The sequence below is a fragment of the Dendronephthya gigantea genome, unplaced genomic scaffold, assembly GCF_004324835.1.
Source record: "Dendronephthya gigantea isolate DGI-Jeju-01 unplaced genomic scaffold, DenGig_1.0 000036F, whole genome shotgun sequence".
NCBI lineage: Eukaryota > Metazoa > Cnidaria > Anthozoa > Malacalcyonacea > Nephtheidae > Dendronephthya > Dendronephthya gigantea.
In genome coordinates this window covers 665,260-684,078 of record NW_021163046.1, presented here as the reverse complement: position 1 = coordinate 684,078, position 18,819 = coordinate 665,260, and the positions used below count along the sequence as shown (strand labels likewise).

The following is an 18,819-nucleotide window of genomic DNA, read 5'->3' as shown; positions in this document are numbered from 1 at the left end:
TATCCGCGGTCATAGCTGTTCCAAATGCGAAATCTTGCTCGTTCAAACCGACGTATATGGGATTCATTCTTCAATCGGATGTAGTTTCAAACCAAACGGATACTCGACTGCGGCGGTTTGGTGAGGAATAATTTTGGATGGTATGATTGTGCCAATCCAGCCCATCGATGCTCTTCCTCGCCAACAGCCACGACGCAGATCTGGCTTGGCGGTGGTCCATGATTGAACCCAGGCCCTGCCTGCTCGCGCCACTGACCGGAGAGCTACAACTGGATAATGATTGATGTGCCTGATCCAATCGAGGACACAATGTATTGATGTGGCCGTTAGCTATAGGGCCTATTCCAAGAAATATTAAACTTTTTGTCTTTTTTCTTGTAAAAATAAATGTCTGAATATCAGTCTTTCGCGAAGGAAACATTTTCAGTTCCTAATAAGCTTTATTATAAGCAAAATAAGAAGATATGTTTGTATATAAAGTCCGATTCAGAGGTTGATTTGAACTCTTCATGTGTCGAATCAATGGCAATGAACTTTAATAAACAAAGACTTTAGCGCATTAACATTAGCTTCGGCGCTTGAAAAGTTCGACGACTGAAATAGGCCTAAATAGGCGAGTAATCAGTCGAAAATGTAGAGTTAGTGAATTATATATGTACTGTGAGGGCAACTTATCCGTACTGCGAGAGCAAAGATGCATTTCTCTTCAAATGGATTGTTTTTACGATCAGTGAACACGAAGATTAGTATAATAGGTCGAGAACGTTTTTTGAAGACGCCCACACCATGCATGCATGTTGTTGATATTTGAATGTATCAAACGTTTTGAATTTGTTTAATTTTTTGTATGATTTCAAAATGAATATAATAAAGTGGAAATTGCACTCAGTGTCGTGCAATTTTGGTGTGAAATCAAACTTGTGAATTACAAATCGCACTCCCGCTTGAAAATGTCTTAATTTCGAGTGGAATTATACACACTTCAAATTCAAGCCAGGAACAGTTGATGGAAAAAATTAACTATAGGAGTAAAAAGAGGAGATTAAATATACCGGGTGTCCCAAAAAAAACTTTACCTCTTTGTCTTAATATAACTCAAAAACGAATAAAAGTCATTAAATTGAAATAAACTCCACTGCATGCAAGCAGGGCTAACTTAGATTTTGATATATAACACTAAATTATTGATGCGATATTTACGGAGATACAAGCATTTGATGTCGCAAGGTACTTTCAAAATCTGTGCAAAATTGACAAAAATCGGCTATTAAATTAATTCGAAACTAATACTTTAACTTTTACGTTTTTAACTTTAGTGATTTTAACTTTAAATGTACGCTTTTCCATTGCAAACTTACTCTTATATAAGAGCGAACAATTAAAGTTAAAATCGCTGAAGTTAAAAACTTACCACGGGAAGTGGCATGCAAGTATTTTCGAATTAATTTAATAGCCGATTTTTGTCAATTTTTCACGGATTTTGAAAGTACCTTGCGACATCAAATGCTTGTATCTCCGTAAATATCACATCAATAATTTAATGTTATATATCAAAATCTAAGTTAGTCCTGCTTGTATACAGTGGAGTTTATTTCAACTCAATAGCTTTTATCGTTTTTGAGTTATATTAAGACAAACAGGTAAAGTTTTTTTTGGGACACCCGGTAGAGTTAACTATCGGTCCTCCGGTAGGAATCCAACCTACGCTTTTGCGATGTTGTCGCAAGTGTGTTTTGGCGTGAAACATACTAGTGCTTGAAAAGTGTATGTGACCGTATTTATCTACGTAACAATTTTGTCTCCCAAAAGTTATGGTGCACAGCTTTGGCTAATTCTCCGATGGGCGATTCGATTTCGCTGGCATGATACGGCATTTCCTCCAAGAGGAACAAATAAACCGTTCTTTTCATGCTGTTCGATTAAGTTTAGATTTAATTGGGGTAAGAATATAATTATTTAATACATGTAGATTCTGGTTCTATTTTAATGATATCGCTGCTATTTAAATCGTCGTTTAACAAGATGTGGTCGTGTATGGGCGCGTTGACACGTCGTAGTTTGCAGAGGATTGAAGATTTAATATAACTATATTAGGAGCTTCTGCGTGGCTAAGGTAATATATTTGTAATTTAAATTTATATTGCAATATCGATACAAAAAGCCATTCGTGTTGCGAATAATGGATCTAATGTTTCTCTATAGCAACCCAGTATTGTGCACACATAGGGGGTTGAAAATCAAAGAATATTCCTTATTTTGCATTCCTATTCATGGTTACGTGTAAACAGTGCTCTGTATCGTACCGCCATGCTGACACGTCGGAGTCAAACCGAATTAGAACAAATTACACTGACAAACAACTAGGATGAATTATGCGGGTTATAATTTTTTTTATGAAAGCTAGCCTTAAAGTCGGCCGCGTACGAGTGCTATAGCTGCTCAGCAAACAGTTACTCGTGATCATTTGTGTAAGGAAGTTCCCCAGCGTGCGACGACATCTGCCAACTTTCGTTCACGTGTCGTGTGTGATTTTGCTGTGACTTGTAGCTTAGCAAAAAACATTCGCGAAGCTTAGCCTTTCGTAATGTATTTGTAACTTAAATTCAATTGCAATATCGGTTATGCATGCTTGCGAAAAGCCATTCGCGTGTTGCGAATTATGCACTTGTAGTCTGATTGTTTCTCTGGCAACCCAGTATCACACCGCATGACACACATAGGGGGTTGAAATTAACAAGCATTCTTTATCATAGCATTCCTATTTATTGTTACGTGTAAACAGATTCCACACAGTGTCAGTAATTTAGAGGGACCGAGCTCTGTATCGTATTGACATACTGACACCTCTAACTATACTTTAAAATATCAAGAAATCTATCTGCGAAATTTGCTGGGATCGTTATGACGTGGAAACACAATGTTGTCGACTTGTTCAACTGTTTCCTGACGATGCTAATATGGATCTATATGTCTTTTGAAGTCATCGAAGTAACGACGTTCAATCCATTTAAGTTTTCGGCTCTTGTCATTGTGATAATTGTTGTATGGGCGATCATTCTAATTATTGGTATCAAAGTTTTTATGCGAATCAAAGAAAAATATGGTTTATGTCATCGAACTGACGAGGCAGAGGAAGATACTAGTCTGAATTTTCTTGCGTATTTTTTGTTATTTATTTTCTACGCTATCGGCTGCGGAATATTCATGAACGACCCGGAATTTGCAAACTCTGTCAGAATCAGAATATCAATAATGCTTTTGGTGTCGTTAGTCCCAGTAAATATGCTGAATGAAATTAGCAAAGATGGACACGATATTCTCCCATATTTTCCTGCGATGATGGACCTTTACGATGGCGTCGTCATGCTGACCGCGGGAAAAGTGAACCCAACAAATCCGCTGTGGCTTCAAGTCGTTATTTCCTCTGTCGTCATCTTATTCTACGTTGCTGTATTCCTGGAAATATATCATAGACGATTCGAAGTTCACCTTGAAACTCATCAAAACGAGTTCGGATCGATGTTTCTGAAACGCAATATAACGCACGCACAGCTCGTAACTTGCTGTATTTTCCTAGCTCTTCGCTTGGTTTTATTTGAATACAAGCCACTGGAGATTATTTTCGCTGCCAAAACAGTCGTACGACTGTGCTTCCATTACAAAGCTCTTTTCAGAGATCCAGAGCAGGAACTAAAACCAGGGGCCACTGAAATTTAACCCTGGGTTACATTAACCATGGAGCTTTTGAACAACCGGCCCTTTTTCAGGAGGCAGTTAACCATGCATTTTGAACTCGTATTTAAATTGGAACCAAACTTCTTGCATCCGTCGAAGTTTTCTGAACATAAATTCTAATTTATATTCTAATGTTGATTTAGAAGCATAGCAAAACCGCGAAGAAGCGTTAGATATAAGATATTAGGAATTTAATATTACCAAACTGACCTAAGACAGAATTTCTAACGGGAAGCTTCAAATCAACCGCAGAATTCATATTAGAGAAGGGAAACTCGTCTGATGTGACACGGGTCATAGTGAATCTTTGGTCATTCGTGCCACCAAAAGTCGCCGGAAAAGTCGCCCGCACGCGAGAGCAACTCGCTTAAACCAATGGCCACGAATGACATTTTGCTATATAAGCACATAGCTTCTAGCGTGCGCCGGCCTTTAGTTTTTAGAGTACGCTTGGAACAAACCGACAAACGTCGACGAAAAGTAATTTAGCTTGTAGGTACACCACGTAAGTACATTTAATACTGCAAAGCTTTCGGTCCGTTGACGGGTTAACGGACCGACAGCTTTGCAGTATTAAATATACTTACGTGAGGTACCTACAAGCTAAATTACTTATCGATTGTCGCCATGCAAACATTCATGAATATTATAAACGTCGACGAATTCGCGAGTTCATTGCACGAGTGCGAAACAAGTAATAATGCTATAATTTATTAAACAAAAAATTAAAATTATGTTTCTGATGTTTTATCTTTGTTTATGTCGTTAAGCTCCAATTCCACGGGCTAAATTTTCAAGCAAAATGCAAAATATTTTGCCTGCTTCTTTTGAACTGTGAGCAATGAAGCAGAATTAATTTTATTCAAGTGGTTGAAATTCAAAAGCACCCGTGGATTTAAGCCTAAAGGCGGATTTCCACTTACAGCGAAATCGTTCGCTGGCGAAATATTTGCATATTTTCTTTTGAATTGAGAACACTCAAGTCGAACTAATCTATTCATGCTGTTTAAATTCAAAAGAAAATATGCTAATATTTCGCTAGCGAACGATTTCGCTGTAAGTGGAAATCCGCCTTTAGGGAGTGAGTTATGCGAGGTATGTTAGTTAAAACTGCATATTATGAAAGACTAAAGCCGGTTTTCCACTAGCGATATTTCTCGAAAAATATCGCTGGTGGAAAACGGGCTTAATTATTCAGGTCAAGGCTTTGATGTGATGCGCTTTTTACCTCGTACAGAGGCGCCTTACCATGCAGTAGCTGAAAATTTGAATAAATATATATACCCTAGCTGTCATTCTATAATTACACCAGGAGTTGTTTTCGAAAAATAACCACATGCGGTTGTTGGCCCAACTTAGCTAAGTTTCTCCCACTCGTGCAGGCTCATATTGTCAGCGGACAACTTACACAAAATTGAGAGCAAGGCGTAAAACGAAAAGCTTCTAATTTTTCATGCGAAGACCGCTGGAAAACTGAGCCCTCTTTACCGGGAGAAAATTTGCCGAATATGACCAACGTCGAGTGCAAACGTACGTAGGTAAATACGGTAAGAGTAGTCATCTCTTGTATAGATGTACCAAGCTGCCGTGACTGTTAAGGCTAGTTTCCACTCAGGAAAAATCTTCTTTGGATTGGAACGGACAGGATGATTTCACGATGGACTGTGGGGATATACGATCTTAAAATTACCACTGCTTTGGATGCGCTGAAAGGCTATACAGGTTGCTGTGAAGTGAAGTGCATTAGCAAAATCAACATGGAAGATATCTACAGCTATGATACAGCAGTGTTTGGATATAACCGGAGCGAGTTTTTACAGAAATGGTTGAATACACCAGGCACTCACACCCGGGCTGCAATCGACAAAGAAGGATCGATCGTTGGTTATGTCGCTGCAAGAATGGCGTTCATTCACGACGAAGGTTATAAAATCGGTCCTCTGTTTTGTGAAGATATTGAAGTTGGTAAAGCGCTTCTCAAGGGAGTGTTTGAAGATATTCGTGAGCGTGGTTTGTCATCGTCAAACTCGGTGATTGTCGACAGTCCAACTGGACGAAATTCCCAAGGCCAAAGAACTCATGAAATTCGTACGAGGAAGATACCTCGGATATAATGAATTTATTACGACAAATGGTCTTCCGAAAGTATGTTATGATCAATGGTTTGCCATAACATCGCCTACAAGTGGCTAGAAATTTACAGGCAGCCCGAACTGATTTGCATGAGATATTTTTCAGATGTCAAATTATTAGGGTTTTAAAGGGTGTTAAGTTCGAGTGGAATTATACACACTTTACATTCAAGTCAGGAACAGTTGAAGAAAAAATGAGTCCACTACGGGTCCTTCGGCAGGAATCGAACCTACGCTTTTGCGATGCCGGTGCAATGCTCTTGCCATTAGGAGGGCCTATAGTTGACTCATTTTTCTTTCAACTGTTCCTGGCTTGAATTTGAAATGTGTATAATTCCACTCGAACTTAAGACCCTTTAAGGGGCTGTTTACATGAGCCCGGTTGCCCGAGATTCAACGAAGCATGAGATGATTTTGAGGTATTGAACTGAGTAGATAACATGATCCTGGCAGTCGTATAATTACCACAACAATAGCATGTGCTTGTTTGGTGTCATCACCAAGTCCTCTCACGCTTTGTTGAATCTCGGGTGACCGGGCTCATGTAAACAGCCCCTAAATCCCTAGAATTTACGTGCATCGTCTATATTGACAGAATTCCGAAAATTTTCTCGTGTTCAAATAAAATGATCGCGCAAATTTGGGCAGGCTATGTTAATTCCGGATTTGAAATACACAAATCCAAACTTTGTGCTGAAAATGTATTTTTTTTATTAGCGTAACTGGGCGTTGAAATTCAAAGCCTTTAGGAAAAAAATAATTGAAAATACACTGAAAATATAACTTGCCGAAACCGGTCCGTTTTGCCATTTTTAATATCGCGGGAGCCTTGAAACTTCATTTTCAAAGGAAACATTCTGATTACTGCGCTACTACAGTTCTGCTAGAATACTGAAATAAAATATATATTTATAAACTTTTTCAGAGGATTAATATCGGGATTAGCGATTAGGGTTCTGATTAGGGTTAAGGATTAGATTTGTTAACATGTTTCACGTCCAGTTCATATACCTCACATGAAGTACTGCATAGTATTGCCGCCTCGCACAAAGTAACAAATTAAATATTTTCTCGAATTCGAATTTTTGAATCAAATGTCTAGAAAGTGGCTTGTCAATTTTAGCTTTTATAAATTCCAAATGTTTATATGATGATCGAGAGATTAGGGATGCGAATTTCGAGTAGATTTCCTCTTCCAATTCTGTGCGCTTTCATATTTGTTTTTGCACTGATCGTGATATGGTTCCAAAGAATATCTAGCACGACAGCAATCATCCATGAAAACAGCGATGAAAATATGAGAAACTTCAACTACAAGGATGCTGATGAGGTATTGAACGATTGTGTCGTTGTGTTAAAATGATCAATTTTATAGTGAATATGTTCGAGATTTTATTGTCGATTGCTTTGGTCGGCTTAAGTCTTAAGATGTTTGCCACGTCTTATTCAAAAAATTAATAATGAATTTTGTAAACATGCCTGAAATTCTGTTAAAAATTAATTTAATTTTCATTTGTGAGTGTCGCAAGTCCCACCAAAAATGGCAGGGTTTAACTTATTATTTGATTAAGATGCCCTAGTACATTCTCCCAGGTGGGGGAATTAAATATTTCCTGCATACATAGTATTTTAGAACCTAGGTACGCTATAAGTACACTCACACCAGGCTAAGATCAAGTTTTGTGCAGTTTAATTCTACCTGATATTGCATTGTTCATGATTTGACCACATCTCCCCTGGTCAAGCAAAGCTACATGCTAGTTTGTTTTAAAGAATTGACTTTGGTCACTTCTGATTAAATGGCCATCGAGTGATAGCGCCAAGTGATACAAACTATATAATTATGTTTAAATTTTTATAATCACATTTGTTCATTATTTTTTTATCTGTGGTAGATTTTTAAACAGTGTATTGGTACAGACATCACACTTGATAATTTGCATGAAATTTTGAACAAATGGAGTAACACAAGAACAGTGAATTGCAGGTATGAACATGCAACTGCCTGATAAGGCTACCTTTGATCTAAAATGATCTAGTGATCAGGGGCCGGTTGTATGAAAGTCGGATAATGCTATCTACCGGATAGTGATTTTCTCAACCGTTCAAAAAATGCTTGAAAAGCTATAAAATCACAGCTTTGGAACTAAATGTTATTAAAGAGGATCCTCAACTTAGGAATACTAAGATTTAATCAAAGTTATACCTAACAACAGGTGATTCAAAGCGATTAAAAAAACCACTATCCGGTGGATAGCGCTATCTGGCTTTCACACAACCGGCCCCAGAGGCCGATTGTATGAAAGCCGGATAGTGCCATTCTATCCACCGGATAGTATTTTTTCAATTGCCATAAGTTCTCATAACTAAACATAATCACAAAATTTCAACTTGTTTCATAAATAATAATAATAGATATAATTGATTAAATACTACAGAATGGATTTCTATTTCAACAACCCCTCCAGAGTGTCTGAACCAATGTTTTCTTTAATTTTAGGTCACCGTACGACCAATTCTCACACTTATTTTATTTCCGAAAGAGTGACACAGAAGTTGTTTTGTCAGAAACATTTTCCCAAACGGTAAATTTTTCCAAAATGTAATGGTTGCTTGCACATTGGACAAGCTTTGAACCAGAATAATAATTCTGTACTGATGGAAAGAGCATATTATTTACTAAAATACCAAAGTTTAGTCTTAAAATGTTGAATATATTGTCTTTAAAATTTGCAGATTTTGTTTGTTTTTGAATTAGAATTGAAAGATTTGTACCAGGTACTGATTTTTGAATGGTATTTCTAGGTGTCAAAATGGTTTAATGGCAATAAAGACCTTTTAGAAAAGACAAAACACCAGGTAAGGTCGACTTTGGGCAAATTGTACTATCATGCATATCAGACTCTAATTTGTATTGAAAGCTTTTTTGATTTTTCATGCTATGGAATATTGAAACTTTGATTGAACCTTTCATTCAGTTTATATTGGTGATGATGAACAAATTTACAAAAGATGCAACCCTGATAAATCCTTTGCGAAACAAGAGGCCTGGTTTTGCTGGTGGACCTGATGTGGACAAGTAGTAAGTATAGCCAGCAGAGCAACTTCAAACGGCAACTTCACAGTCCTTACCAGACTGAGAGGATATTAAGTATAAAATATTTACTGACCTCTGACTGGTATATTTCCCACATTACTACTGATGTGCGTTTGAAAAATTATGTGTATGAAAGAATATGAGTAGCTATAATTATATACACAGACAAAAAAATACACAAACTTTAAGCCATACAACTACCAAATTACCCCGGCAAAATTACCCCGTATTTCAATTGTATTTATTTATTTATTTTAGCGTGAATCAGCTAGTTGACAAGAGCAAAGAAAGTTGCGACTTTTGTAATTATCGAAGGTAAGCACTGAGGAAGTAATTGCATGCTTTCTTTTGAACTTTGACGGAGCGAAAATTCACCTTGATGGAAAATGTATCCTAACACGCGGGAATGTTGCGAGAGTTAAGGAAGGCGCGCGAAACACGAGCCGAAATATACATTACAAATACAGGGTGTATAAAAAAAATTCGAATCCAACTTTGACAAGCTGCTGTGTATAAAATACTAAAGTAAACGATATAATTTTTATATGGCAACAAAGATTAGCTTATTTAGTTTACGATTATACCGTTCTTATATCGACACGACCAAAACTGGCCGAGTTATCGTTGCCCGAAAAATTGTTGCTCGAAATAAATTTTTCCGCCGATGGGAATTCGAAATGAGACCTTCAGACAAAAGAAAATGCAAATTTAATTAATGAGGCATTGTGTTTTCAAACTTCTATCGTTGAACATTGAATAAGCAGAATTTTTGCGATAAATTTGCGTTTTAGTTTTCAGTAATGATTAGATTTTAAAGCCCTTTGGGACTAAATTTCAATAAAACAAACGTCCAGTTCCCATCGGCGGAAAGTGGTGATTTTTATGAACATTTTTTGTCGAACCAGTACTTCTTAATTTTTCAACTAAATTACACGTACAACGTGTCATTTGAAAGAGAAATAAATGAACTTAACAATGGCGTAAAAATCAACCAAATTTGTCAAATATATTTTGCATTATTACACGCAAAATTTCGATTCGAATTTTTTTTACACCCTGTATATTTCGCAAACTTGAGCGTCCTGCAACAAAGCGTTTGTTCATACTCGCCAAATAACGGGTGACCCTTATCGTCTGGATCTTAGCCGTGACGTGTGTTTACACAAGGAAAATCTACTAGTTCAAAGCTGGGTCGGGTCTATACTCATGTAAGCTATTGCTATCGATTGCTTGTGCACATGTATATTTAACGAAGCAATGTTTCAAATAACAAGTTAGCTTTTTTTTATTTCCTAAAGTGAATGAAATTTTTATTTGCTGAAGCGGATATAAGAGGACGTTTTACTATTCGGCGTGCAAGCAAATTTTGAATAAAGTGAGTCTTGTTTCCGAGGGGACAAAAATTAGGCGTAATTTTCCCGTATATTTTGCAGTTGAGAAAAACTAAAAATACCCGTGTTTTCAAATACCCCACTAAAAGAACAAAATTGCAGGTGTTAATTGGTGCGAACAAAACGCATAACTTTGTTTAGGAGGGGAAAATGAAATGGAAAACCAATGGAACAATCGAATTTGTCATTCAGAAGTGCGTCATTTTATCCTACCTATCGACTAATAATATAGATGCACCACCAATGCACAACGTATAACAAAAAATATAGAATCGTGACTCTATTAGAGTATATAGAATCGTTTTGACTGCTAAATTATGAATGACTGCCACCTTCCATGCAGCTGTGCGTGCAGAAAACCCTTTGGCTTTGCATATTCGGCTTTCATCAGACAGTAGACCATTTTTTATCTCGGATGCACACCTATATTCGAAATCATTTGCTTCCTTCTGACACGAGAAGATTGTAGCTGTGTGTGGCCAGTCATTGCAGCCTGCGTACGTGACCTTGTGTATTTCCTTGGCCTTGCTATTTTGTTCTAAGTGCAGGAAGCGCGAACGGCAGGTGGACGGTAGCATCTATTTCGTGATACAGTATAGGATTATTCTGACTTGGGCCGCGTAAATCCTGCATAACGAAGGAAGTGTACCGTGGACAAATTGGGTGAAAAATGTGCAGCCAACGAGGTTTTTTTCTCTTTACATTAAGCGCTTTGGTCACTTTGGCCTTGACAATCTGGTCAGTTTTTTGCATCACGTTTATCATCTTCCGCGATGGCGTCGATTATGCAAGCATTATGATTTCAGGAAGCTTGCCTGCTTTTATAATTATGAATTGTCTGGCCATTAATGTGCAGTTTGGAGTTTGTGTCTTGAGAGAATACCAAAATAATGCATCATGTCTTTGGCGTTTCGCATTTTGGTACTATTCCTTTTTCCCCTTACACAATATGTATGGAATTTGGTCTGAATCTTAAAAGTTTCGAAAACGTAAACTATGCATTTTGTTGGCTTTCTCCGCTGGCGCTTTTGTTGCATATATATCACAGAGGATGAACGCAGTCTGCTACCATTTTGCCCGGCGATGATAGATATCTTGGATTGCATTGAGATGCTCACATCAAAATTAACGACAGCAAACCCAGCAGGATTCAAGTTACGATCTGTTTGGCTGCTTTAATGTTCTACCTTTCTTCCGTCTTTGAAATATATCATTTCAGGTATCCAAGTAAAACCGTCCTTTCCGAACGAATAGTTGCGTTTGTTCAATTATTTTTTGCTTAATGTTCCTGGTTTTTCGCTTGGTGTTGTTTGCGTACAATCACCAAGAATTAATCTTCGTTTTCAAGATCATTATAAGGTTGTACATCCATTACAAACATTTGTGCAAACCCCAACCTCATACAACATAATTATAACATATAACATTATGACATGCAGAAGGAAACTTGCAATTGAATCAGTCTTTGTTTGCTTCACCTTCAACAGAGACGACCGGAAAAATTTATTGTGCAGCATTCAACTGCCAAGAAATTTACTGAGTGGAACTTTTTTTTGGAGTTTTGCTATGCACAAAAAATTTGTATCTCATTCGATCATTAATGTTTATATCCGCGCCTTTAAACGTTTAGTAAACTTAGTTTAGAAAATGGTGTAAGAACGACATCAAAGTAATTTTGTTCTGATGCAATATACTGCATTTGATATCAGGCATCATTCCCGGCGCATTATACTATCATATATATACATTTGTTTTTTTTAGACTTGCTTAGCATACTAAGCTACATAGGTGTATATATAAAGGTATAACATAGTTCATTCGTATACCGTATAGTGTGGTAGAACAACTATCTAGAGAATTATACCAACATGCACTTGTCGAAGTTTTAAAATTTTTGAAAACTCAATGGTTTGAAGAGTAATTTATAATTTAATGTGAGATATCCCGTGGTCTTGACGGGAGCAAGGCTTAGTATAAAATTTAAATATTTAAAACGGGGCTCATTATACAAAGGAGGCATGATAATAAACAATCCTTTAATTCCTCAGAGCTCGAAGCTATTTCTGAAGTTTCCTCATGCAGAAGCTATTTTGAAGCTAACTACACAAGTGTAGTGCCCAATACGATTATTGATCTCCGGTTAAACATCATTGCCATGTATGTTCTCACTTGATCGACTTGATAATTGATTCCATGTCCTGAAAACCAGGCTGTCCAATCCGTGCACCGAACCATGCGCATGCTCTGTGACGTTGTGCCACTTCCTGATATATGAATTTCAGCTGAGCGTACATATCTCACGAACGGCTGGTATTAAATTATGGGAATATTCTTCGTGTGAATTCGAGATGATTATGGAGAAGTATACCATGAGGATCAAACGTGATTTTTTCCCTATAATATTAAGCATTTTGCACACTACCGCTTCGACAGCCTGGTCATGTCTTTACATCGGTTTTACAATCGTCAACGTTGGCATTAATTATGTCAGTATAATAATTTCAGTAAGCATGTTTGTTTTTATCTTTATTATTTTACTGGCGTCTTTAGCGCAAGTGCGAATTTCTGTCGCATTTCGATTCGGAGACCATCAGTCATGGCATCGAGAACTTTTGTTCTGTTCCCTGTTACCCGTTTTCTACGCGCTCTGGATTAGTTGTACAAACCTCATTCTGAAGCCGGTTCGGTTCGATTATGAAACTATTTCAATTTTCGGAAGTGCAAATAACATATTCGTCTGGCTTTCCCCTCTACAGTTTCTGTTGCATATTTATATCACAGAGGATAAACGCGGTTTGTTACCATTTTGCCCGGCGATAATAGATATCTTGGATTGCATTGAGATGATCACATCAAAAACATCTCCTACAAACCCCGTGTGGGTTGAAACAACGATTTATCTAGCATTTCTGGTGTTCTACATTTCTTCAATCTTGGAAATATATCATCTCAGATATCCTGAAATTTCTTGTGAATCCATCCTTTCCGAACAACGAATTGGACTGGCTCAACTTGTGTTTAGTTCTATGTTCCTGGCTCTTCGTTTCGTGTTGTTTGCGTACAACCCACAAGAATTTATTCTCGTCGTCAAGACCGTTTTAAGAGTGTACATTCATTACAAACATTTGTCAAACCCTCAGCTTTATAATTATTCAAGAATGCAGTCGAAACGTACCTCGGAATCTAGCGATACATCATACTCATCTCATAGTCAGTTAACAGAATTTGAAGAGCGCACGGATGAAGAAATATATATGGAATGAATTAGCACTTGATGCGCTTTACATTCGAGATAGACACACACAACAAACATACATCACAGCCGGAGAACTTTTCATTTAGGCAAATCGTATTTACTTTTACGCTATTAATGGCGAAACAATTAACTACTTTAACTACTTTCCGAGCCACTGAGCTAATAACTTCATTGTAATTTTGTAATATAAACATGCAAGAGAAAATATCTCTGATCTTGATGTGGAAACTGTACCTTGTTTTAATTAACGTCTAGAACTTATTTAATATAAAGTTCAATAGGTCGTGTCTGAGAAGCATTGGTATTATATTTGTTAATCATTGGTGCAAAATAATATAGTTGGGCCACACGAAAAAGCTTTTTTCCTGAAATATATTACTGCATGCAGTATCACTAATAACATAACTATATATAAATGTATATCGTTTATAGGTAAGCTTCACGTCATTTGTATGGCATAGCGCATGGCCGAATGTAGTTGTGCAAACAAAGATTATAATTACTCCGGCGTCAGCGACGGAGTTGAAAATTCGCCCCGGTTTTGTTTTGTTTTTGTTTTGTTTTTTTTATTTTTTTTTTTTTTATTATTTTTCGTCGTCGCAAGTGTGTAATGGCGCGAAATATACTAGTATTTAAACTGTGTATGTGACTGTATTTATCTACGTCCCAGTCTTATCTCCCAAGAGTTGTGGTGCACAGCTTTGGCTAATTTTCCAATGCGCGATTCGATTTCGCTCGCATGATACGGCAATTCCTCCAAGATGAACAAATAAACCGTTCTTTTCATGCTGTTCGATTAAGTTTAGATTGAATTGGGGGAATTGGGGTAAGAATATATTTAATACATGTAGATTCCGGTCCTATCTTAATAATATCGCTGCTATTTCGCCGTTTAACAAGATGATGTGGTCGTGTATGGGCGCGTTGACACGTCGCGTAGTTTGCAGAGGATCGAAGATTTAATATAACTATATACGCGAATTCCAAAGGCAAAGTGTAAGACGAAGCGAATGTATCATGCGGTTTATTTACATTTTTGAACAATTGAACTTCTATACTGCGATGTGCTTCTGAATTTCGCGATCGAACATTTAGGTTCGCAAGGCATCTAAATGTGAATATGTATGCGAAACAATACGCGAACTGTATTGTTTATGTTCAGAAGCTCTATATTGAAGACTGGCACGTGCGCCGGAGTTAACGCCAGAACGGCGTCTTGTTCAGTTTGTAGATTGCTATGATATTTGATTACTGAAATTTCTCCACGCTGATTGGTTGTCGTTCAAGACTTTGTAACACGATATTTACCAGTGACCGGTTGTATGAAGGCTGTATAGCGCTAAATCCACTGGATAGTGAATTTTTCAACCGTTATGTAAATACAGTTTACCCGCGTTAAAACATCAGCTATTCCATATTGAAAATGCCTGAAAATCAATAAAATTACTGCTTTGAAGCTGACAATTTTCGAAAAGGATCACAAAAAGCTGAAAGATGAAAAGTTACACCGATCAATGGGCAATTTTAGAGCCAGTTGGAAATAAACCGGATATCGCAATTAGTTTTTGTTCAATCGGCCTCTGGACGTTTGAAAGTTACATGGAAACTGAAAAAAAAGTCCAGATATTTCGCGAGCAGTTTATTGTCCGAGCAGTTGCTTTCTTTGGAGGAACTATTTTTATTCAGCTCATGCCAGTATGGTGCAGAGCAAAATTTCGTGCAAATTCACTGTCTTTGGATATGTCAAAAACTTTGAGAATGCTTTTGTTTTCAGACAGTCGGGGATGGATAGTTTTGGTTATCTGGAGTCAAAACATTCTGTGGCTAGTAAGTAAGGACGAGAACCAATCAAACTTCGTGTTTGACGTCATTATGAGAAAGGTCTATTGACAATCGTATTTTTTTAGTCGCTAACACGTTTAAGATCGAAAGATTTCATGGTCTGGCCTTGTGGAAACATCACAGTCCTTTGGAGTTCAACGAGGATCAGGTAATACTTGAATGATAAGTTTCCTGGGAGAATTGTGTCGAGGAAAACGTGTGTATGTTGATAATTCACCCCCCCCCCAAAAAAAAAGAAATCTCAGCGTCCTGACTACTGTTTTTGAAAGTGACTTCGTACGCGTATTTTAAAAATCGCGTCAAATAAAACGTCGCTAATCAAGGTTCCTAAAAAACTACGACTTGGATATATATGTAGTAATTAGGTATTTTTACAGTTTTTAGACCTTATGGAATTATCTCAAAAATGGTATGTTTATTTCAGTGACTCTTGTTTGTCTTTCCATAGCGGTACTACTTTATCTTTTGCGTCGTCTCCAACGTCATGATACTCTCTCGTTAAATTCGAGCTTGATGCTTTGAGTTGCTTACTGCAATTCATTTTATCCCCTCTTGGTTGCCGCTGGATAAAATTAATCTTAGCAAAGTGTACAATTCTTTTTATTGCAGGTTTAGAAAATGCTTTGAAGTGGACAAATCCTTCACACTGCCAAGTTTGCTGTGGGATATTTTACCAAAGGCAAGCGCCAGCCAAATACACCCTCACGCACACATGTTCGTATCAAAAGATTTCTATTTTTGTAAGTATTTTATTTGGTGAATGTAGTATTATCCTGTTCATTTGACACTGGATTGCATAGTCTCTGTCTTAGAGGGTTGTTTGTATGGACGTAGTCTATCCAGTGTAAAGTTTTAAGATCAGTATCTCATTTATTTATTACTTGTTTTTCCTCGCAGCTGGATGGGAGAAAATATTCAGAGCAGCAAACGAGTATAGAACGACTGAAAGTCAAAGCTATTTTAGCGATCTTGTCAAGGTAATTACGTAGGAGATAGTTGTTATTGCATTAAGTGAAATCACATACGCCAGGCATTTATAGTCTAGTTATAATCTAGTATAAGTCTTTTATTTGTTAGATTCATACAATTCTTCAGTTGAATATAACGTATGGGGACGCAGTGGCCTATGTGTCCATAGTAAGTTTCATAGACTAAGTAAAACTTTGGGCTCAGATCTGGGTGGAATTTGATGAGGGTTGATAAGCGAGATTTTTTTAAATTCTTTTTGCTTGTTTAAACGAAAACAAGAGTTACATTAGGGTTGACAAAGAGTTTCATAACTGTCATTGCTTGATCAAACATGGTAAGGTCGAATATACAGAAATATAGTCTATTCAACCTTGGTAAGGTCGTGAACGTCATGGAGAGTTCACAAGCAAAAGTTCACATGAACTCGTTGCTCGTCGATCGTTGCTTCAAACGAGAACCAGAGTTGCATGAGGTTTGAAAAGCGAGAGTTTACTTAAGAGTTTCATTCCGTTTAACACTATGCAATTCTATTCTAAATATTTTTCTGTTTAGACTCCGAGCGTGTCCAACGAGGTGGTCATTCTGAGCAAGCGACCAGGAAATGATCTTTTTAAACTGTTTTATAGAATAATGAAAGGTGATTTGACTCTACCACGCCATTTTATATCCGTACATTGTATACTCGATTCTAAAGCCTGGTTTCCATATGACGCCGACGTCGGCAAAGTATTATTGTCGGTGATTACTGATGAGTGAAATCTTTTGTCTTTCTGAAATCATTTTCTCCTTGGATGATTACAGACAATGAGTCGGCGACAGGTCGGCGTCATATGGAAACCAGGCTTAAAACATGCATTCCTTTATTCTTCGGCAGCATTCATGAAGTTGAAGTTGTACGCCATCACCGCGGGCGCTGTTTTCCCTCCACTGGTATGATAAATACGATATCATTTTCGACCCCCCCCTGCCCTTGCCGTACCCGTTAACTTCGTTTACTTGTTAAGGAACCCACCGACTCAAGGAGAGATGTTCCTTGCATAATAAAAATTGTTAATCGTGGCGCTGTCGACAAGTGAGTTTTAGTTACATGACGTTTAAGTCTACCTGTTTACCGCTGAACCAAGGATGACTGCTTCAAGTTCATTTAAACCTTTTCTATTCCAGGATGCGTTCAGATATTAGCTCGATGGAATTATTTGGGGTAGGTGCTTTACGCGACACATTCCTGTTTTTACAATATAAACAGTAATAATGGCAGCCTCTTTGACTTAAAATGTCTCAGACAGACTAGCCGCAATAATCTTGCAGAGGCTATACACATCCACGCAGTATATTTCTCAACAAAACCCAGGTCTGTTCTTTTGAATTTGCGAGGTTTTTCTAAGTTCATATTTTCCCTTTTTATGCAGAGCGGTAACATCAATGTGGACTTTTGGGACTTTAGGAAAAAGCTTCTTGAGAATCTTGAAGAGTAAACTGGCAGGTATATTAAAAACTTCAATCCATATTTTAGTAGATTTCATCACCTTTAAATTTATTGAAGATAGAACGACTTCATTTCAACCCGTTTTCATAACATATTGCCCGGATATGTTGTGTTATTGCTTGTTTCCTGTCTGTTGCATGACAGTAGAATTTTCTTCACTCTAGCTCTGACCCGAAAAATAGGCATAGTCCATTGCCATGATACAGTTAGGACACTGCACACTGATGTCGGTGAGTCGAACAGGCAGCTTACGGTCAAAAGTACGGAAGCGAGCCGACGAAAAATTAATCAATACACAAATCAACCAACAATCGAATTTAAAAATTATTTGGCCTCATCAAACGAGGCTATATGTAGGATGGATTTTTATTGGGTACGAACTTGTACAATACAATACGCAAGACTGGTGGGCTTGATAATTAGCCATCTGACGTATGAAATGTAGTCTGTTATTGATAAATCTGCACACTGCATTAGCTTTTGTTGATTTTCTGCCGGATGTTGCGAATATTCGCATATTCAGGGTATTCCAATTTGTGATCAATATTTTCCAATATTGCGATCAATATTTTCCAATATTGCGATCAATATTTTCCAATATTGCGATCAATATTTTCCATTTAAGTATTGCCATCAATATTTTCCAATATTGCGATCAATATTTTCCAATTTTGCCGATCAATATTGCAAAATTCATTAGCTAATTGCTATTGCAAGTTGCAATCTAAGCCCGCAAGTTCCCTTTACTGCTAATTGCAACTGCCAATTACTGAATTAGAACTAAAGTTGCTATCATAATAAACCATCGTTTCTATAAACTATACTAACATCTCGTTGTTTAAATACAGCTTAAGTGAGTTAATAATTCAAACTCCAAAACTGTACAAAGACAAAGTCTTCAGGGACTAAAT

At 37.3% G+C, this 18,819-nt stretch overlaps 1 protein-coding gene across 1 annotated transcript; it reads left to right on the top strand.

The window, feature by feature from the left end:
• Nucleotides 1–6,872: 6,872 nt before the first annotated feature.
• On the top strand, nucleotides 6,873–18,381 carry LOC114526035. The gene is made up of 18 exons (XM_028547527.1): nucleotides 6,873–7,197; nucleotides 7,763–7,854; nucleotides 8,368–8,452; nucleotides 8,673–8,726; nucleotides 8,846–8,949; nucleotides 9,223–9,279; nucleotides 15,386–15,438; nucleotides 15,519–15,601; nucleotides 15,831–15,862; nucleotides 16,063–16,193; nucleotides 16,351–16,430; nucleotides 16,531–16,590; nucleotides 16,975–17,059; nucleotides 17,297–17,352; nucleotides 17,427–17,494; nucleotides 17,587–17,623; nucleotides 17,832–17,905; nucleotides 18,073–18,381. The coding sequence occupies exons 1-17, from the start codon at nucleotides 7,015–7,017 to the stop codon at nucleotides 17,895–17,897; spliced, it is 1,326 nt and encodes a 441-aa protein (XP_028403328.1). The 5' UTR covers nucleotides 6,873–7,014; the 3' UTR covers nucleotides 17,898–17,905; nucleotides 18,073–18,381.
• The last annotated feature ends 438 nt before the right edge of the window (nucleotides 18,382–18,819 follow it).